The sequence below is a fragment of the Drosophila ficusphila genome, unplaced genomic scaffold (genome assembly GCF_018152265.1).
Source record: "Drosophila ficusphila isolate 14025-0441.05 unplaced genomic scaffold, ASM1815226v1 contig_436, whole genome shotgun sequence".
In the NCBI taxonomy this organism is placed as follows: Eukaryota; Metazoa; Arthropoda; class Insecta; order Diptera; family Drosophilidae; genus Drosophila; species Drosophila ficusphila.
Window position 1 is genome coordinate 912,497 of NW_025064352.1, and position 6,155 is coordinate 918,651.

The window sequence follows — 6,155 nt, forward strand, 5'->3', positions numbered from 1 at the left end:
TTGCGGTCAGTTAAAAATTATCGCTAAGCTGGGCGAAAATCAACGAACGAATCATTCTGCATGGCCGCCTTCTGCGATATAACTGATTCGACTTCCGGTCCGCAACTGTGATGCATTCTCGTGGCCGGAAATGGTGGAAAATGTTGCGGCATAGACAAATTTTCGGTTGGGGGCGAATTTGCAGTTGGCTTCGGGGCGGCTGGGCTGAAAAACTTAATTAGCCTGCCGCAACCCGAAATCCAATTGGCATGGTGATTGTTCCCGGAACCATGGCCCGAATTTCGCTGCAATTGTCTCCAATGGAAATCAATCGGCCAAGCCCTAAATGGGAGTTTGAAGAACGAAAGCCCGCCCCTTTGGTTTCCTGCGTGTGTGTTCGCTTGTCAAACAATATTGCAGCCGGCAGATTAGTTGCTTATTTTGACAGGAGCTGTCGTCAGTGTTGCGATTAGCACCGGTTCCCGGGTAAAAGCAAAACCCAAATGGATCTCGGTCCGGGTAAACATACGAAAATATCTGCAGCTCCGTTTCCTTTTACGATGGGATATATGTACTACAATATGCAAGATGGAAGTTCAAGGATGGGTTTTCTGTTGGCCAGCTGACGATGATGAGTCTCATATCTCTGGTGCAGCCAGTGCATGCACTTCTGCTCGAGTGCCCTGCCACATCCGCATCCGCATCCGCATCCTCACCAGCATCCGCATCCGTATCCGCATCCTCATCGTTGTCCGCACTCTCGTCCGCTTCCACATCGAGCATAGTTTTTCTTTGGCTTCTCTCATTTTTCATGCGCGCCAGCTAAGCTTTTAATTAAATGCAAGAAAATTCAATTTTAATTAAAATTTCTCAAAAGTCTCTGGCCTGGGATTGCATACGGATAGTGCACCGATTGGATGGGGATGCGAAAGCGGATGCGGAGGCGGAGGCGGATCCGGATGGGTATAGCAACTAGGTATGGGCACTCGGGTCTTGTCCTGTTTTCGATCTGGGCTGTTCGACTCGAGTGTTTGCCAAACGTGTAAAATTGAAAATTAGGAAATCGAATTGTAATGCCACCATGGGGCCGAAAAGGATGAAGGGTGCAGCGGGTAAGGGATCCAAGTCATCAGGCACACAAAAGCAAAATTGTAAAGTAATTGGAAATGAAAATTCATTTAGGATCCGCATCGGGATGAGCAAATGCGCCGGGAATGGTCTGAGGCTCTTTGAGGGGGCATAAAGCATAATCCGATTGAGCTTTGTCTTTTCGGGGAGCCCCTGAAATGGACACCCTTCACTGACAGCTCACTCCCATTCCCAAAATAACTTTTGTCTTAGAGGAAAGTAATGACTTCCTTACGAACTTTAGGGAAACATCACCATCAGTATTGTTTAATGTTCTTTGGGTTAAAAATTGGAAACCTTTAAAATGTTCTTAGGGAAAGTGTAAAAATCAATTACAAAAAATCATTTAGTGGGTTGTTGGTTGGGTAAATTACTGGAAGATAATGGTAATGTAATAGTAATGGCATAATTTTCCCTTTGATGTCATGTTAAAGAGGTTAACTCCTTCGTGGTAGATAAATAAAATCTGCACATAGATTAAAAAATAAACCTCCATATTCTACCAAACCCCAATAACTAATCCACACGTGACTGTCAATATTTTGATATTCGCGAGAGGGCTGCGGAGCAAACTTTTGAGTAAAAGTTTGTTAGACCCCAAAAGTCAGCGAGGCTTTTGCGAGCATTTTTCACATAATTTAAGCGCTCACATCCCGTCAGTCATAAATTACATATATTACATGCACGTATAAATCGCAAACCAGATCCGAATACGTTTGCGACTGCGAATGCGAAAACGAAAACGAATGCGTATGCGTTCGAGGGTCCTGCTGGGCCCAAAAGCGCGCCAGTGAAACTGGGACCAAAGTGCTTAACATACTTTTTGGCGCAGGACCCACACACGCACTAACACTCACACTCATACGCTCGCACACCGATGCAAACAGATACAGGGGCAAATCGAGAAACGCACGTAGCGCGAAAAGTTGCAAAACTTTTGCCAGCCGGCAAGTAAATGCTGGAAAGTAAGTCAAGAAGATGCCAAGTCGAGCTGGAAATGTTACTTTCACTTAGGACACCCTTTTCCTAGCAAAATGTTTAAGGTATCCAGTTAAAACGTACCATTAACTCAACCTTATATCTGGAATAAAATTTAATTTCTTTAATGTATTTTCATTGCTCTGTAGCTAAAAATGTGACTCATTTAATTGATTAAACCTTAAAAAATGGTATATTAAATAGCAAGAGTAAGCAAACAAGGTTGTGTGTTTAAAATTGTCATGAAATTGGCTTTGTTTCAAAATTTTAAGTTTATACTTTATATTTTGGCGTCTAGTCCAGAAGTCCAAAAACGGAGTTTTTATTCAGTATGCCTATATGTTTATGTACATTTTATGAAGTTTGCAGGAATAACATTGCATTTTCCTGCCTGTTATTCTTCTGGGTTTTGTTCCAAGTTGCAGACTCCGCAAAAGTTCCCCTCTATAATGAGTCTCGTTTACCGACAACTGTTACCCCTTTTCACTACGACTTGAGGATAATAACTTTTTTAGAGAACCCTTCCAACCTCAGCTATCACGGTTCGGTGAATATTTCTTTTCATGCTGAAAAAGTCATCAACGAAGTGGTGCTCCATGTTGCCGGTGTTTCCGTCGAAGCGAAGAAGATCAAACTTTACGGCGAGACGGAGGAATTTCAACTAAGAAATGTCAGGTTCAATAAGCATCGCCGTTATATGATAGTATCTTTCAACAAACCCTTGGGAATGGGCAAGTCCTATGTGCTAAGTATCAAGTTTGGTAGACCAATGTCTAATGAGATAAGGGATGGCTACTTCATACGTCACTATGTGAATTCAAGGACCTCGGAAAAAATGTAAGAAATTTATTTTCCTTTGAATTGAAAGATTGATTAACTAACGTTTTTTACAGTTGGTACTCTGTGTCCCATTTTGATCGTAATTTTATTAGGAATACCTTGCCCTGTTTTGATGAGCCTGCCTTGAGGACCACCTTTAATGTGACAATGGGACATCATAAAAGATTCCTGAGCTACAGCAACATGAACGTCCGAGCGGTGCTGCCCAAGTAAGTAATAACTTCGTATATAAAGATATGTCTCTAATCGTTATTGTGGTATGACAGTCATGATATTCAAGATTATGTGTGGTCTGTCCACGAAGTGACTCCTTTAATGCCCGTCCATTTGTTGGCCTTCTCGGTGAACAACTTCACCTGTCGTTTTAGCCAGGCTGCCAGTGCGAATCCCATTCGTTTTCGCACCTGTTCACAACCCTCTGATGTCCGTGAAACGTCCTTTGCCGCCGAAGGGGCTCCTCAGATATTGGAGTTCCTGGATGAGCTGCTGCAAGTGCATCTGCCGCTGGAGAAGATCGATCAACTGGTGATGGATGACTTTCCCAATGCCGCTATGAATACTTTTGGCCTGGTCGTCTATCAAAGCAAACAGATTCTGCAGCGCGAAGATGGCTTAACGAGTGGGGCAAATCTGCAGGCTCTTCAGCTAATTGCTCACGAAATGGCGCACATGTGGTTCGGAAACCTCTTGGGCATGGAATCTTCTTCGGATCTCTGGTTGATCGAGGGTCTAACCGGATACTTTGAGACTCTTGCCGTTGATCATTTCCATCCAGGAATGGCTCGCCAACTGTTGTTGCGGTATCGTGAAACGGCTTTTATGTACGAATCGCAAGTGGGTGGAGTATCCTTGTCACCCATTTGGCCTGCTGACGATTCAGCATCGGAGGTTCATATGTACCAAAAAGCATCTTCTCTCATTTACATGGTGAATAGTTTCCTGGGGAATGTCAGCTTCTATGACGGACTTCAGCGGCATTTGTGGCAGAACTCCTTTACCACCAGTAATCCAGAAAATTTCTGGCGATCACTTCAATTGGCCAGTGAAAGGGAGTCTTTCCTTGGCAAAAACTGGGATGTGAGGACCATTATGAACACTTGGATTCTGCAAAGAGGATATCCTCTAATCACTGTTACCAGAAAAGACGGTAAAATAATCCTTTCCCAAAGCAATGCCTTGAACAAAAGTAGTACGGATCTCTGGTGGATACCCTTGACCTATGTTATTCAGGGTGAACCTTTTCCAAATGACCTCAAGCCAAGTGTTTGGTTAAGTCCGCTCAACAACCACCTGCAACTATATGAAATGGTGCCCGAAACACACTGGATCCTACTTAATCTGCAGGCCATTGGTTATTATAGGGTCAATTATGATGAGAAAACCTGGCAGCTTTTGGCAACCACTCTCTACGATGACTTCCGCAGCATCCATGTTTTAAATCGAGCACAGATCGTCAGCGATATTCTGTTTCTCCTAAAACAGAAACTTGTCAGCTGGTCCACAGCCCTCAATGTAATCAAGTATATTATCGATGAGGATGAGTATGAGCCCCTCATGGCATTTGTTGTGGGTGTAACTAATGGCTTCTGGGGCATCTCGCCAGAGAGTGCTCTTTCCATTGCGGTAAGATAAGATATACTTTTCCTTTAAAGAAATAGATGTTGGATAACTTGTAGACCATTTATGTTAGATTATATTTTTAGTGTAAAACTACTTTTCCAAAAATATAAAAGGGTTCTTAAAATGTTTTGTTGCCAAATATCTACATATTCCGCTCTAATTTGAATTTACCTCACAGAAATGGCTTGGAATTGCTGGCAGGTGGTATGCGGAGTTCATCACTTACACGTTCGACAAATTCGTGCTCCTGGGTCAGAATCTGAATAGCCGTGACTTCCAGGACTAGCCGCCAACAACGGAGGCACATTCCAGAACCACAAACTAATGGCCCAGACCAGAACCACACCCCCACCCCCACCGTCACCCACATCCACACCCACTTTTCCCCATCCGGACTTTCTCCTCGAGAGATGGCGAAATGAAACCGCCATCAATGAACCGCAATTGTATTTGTTTGCAAATAACTGAGCGTTATCTGAGACTATTTATCTTTATCTGCAACAACAGCAGAAGCAGCTCCGCACAATGGAAACGGATCCGGGAAGGAGTCGCCACTGGGAAACTGGGGCTCCACTTACAGCGAAGGCGCCAACTGAAATAATGATGCAGGCGAAATAACAATAAAGGCGGTGCCGCTGGAAGGACTGGGCAGGAATAAAGGACAATATCGATGCTCCTTCCGCAGCGGTAAAGACAATGCCAGACCCCTAATACTGCAGCCATTTCCAAGGCAATGGCGATGCCAATGCAATGGACTCCTCCAGTTTACCAAATCACTTCAATGAACACAGGGTTTAAGTCTTTAAGGTCAACGCACAATTTAAGGGGAATTCCTAATCGAAGTTGGGTTTTCTAAAGCAAAAAATTGGAAAAAAAATCTACAAATAAAAAATATATAATACTAAAGCAAAATCATTAAAAATTCCATTGCGAAAATCGTGAGGGGGAGACGAGAAAAGCATATTTTACGCCTAATGAAATTTTGGCCACAGCCGTGGGAGCCAAAAAGCTCAGGCGGAAGCGGATTGCGCCTAAAACCATGCAAATTAAATTTAATGGAAAATATATTACCATTTTCCGTTTTTGGTTATTTTCCCGACGCCCGTTTTCGGCTCTTTTGGCCGTTTATACCCAGGAGCAAGACAAATATTTATAAATCAAATTTGGCGCTATGCATTATTAAAGTTGTTTGCTGCAACAAGTTAAGACAGTTCAATTTTATTATTGCACTCAGATAAAATATATCAACATACCATTTTCAAAGGCTTTAATATATTTATAAATGGATTTATTATAAAACAATCCACTTATTTTCGTTTCTGGGGTGATTATCCTTTATGAGAAAATACAATATGATTTTAATGATAAAATTTAATGTTAAAATTGTGCGTTCGTTTGTTTCTTTAATTCCCCTTTGTTTTCGTTAGGTTTAAATGCATAAATTGGTAAAGGTTGGCATTTATTTTTTTCTGGTTTATAAAAGACTCCAAAGCATTCACTTTGGTGGCAACAAATATAAAAATTCTTCAGCTGTATTTAAAAAATCAATTATAGTAAAAGCAAGTAAAAAATGTCATTATGTGTCAGTGCTGGCCATAATACAGTTGCTG

The 6,155-nt window shown here is 42.1% G+C and overlaps 1 protein-coding gene across 1 annotated transcript; it reads left to right on the forward strand.

The window, feature by feature from the left end:
- Positions 1 to 2,324: 2,324 nt before the first annotated feature.
- LOC108093637 (aminopeptidase Q) lies at positions 2,325 to 5,457 on the forward strand. The gene is made up of 4 exons (XM_043208406.1): positions 2,325 to 2,922; positions 2,979 to 3,134; positions 3,192 to 4,548; positions 4,724 to 5,457. Exons 1-4 carry the CDS (start codon positions 2,417 to 2,419, stop codon positions 4,829 to 4,831), a joined length of 2,127 nt encoding a protein of 708 aa, XP_043064341.1. The 5' UTR covers positions 2,325 to 2,416; the 3' UTR covers positions 4,832 to 5,457.
- Positions 5,458 to 6,155: the final 698 nt, after the last annotated feature.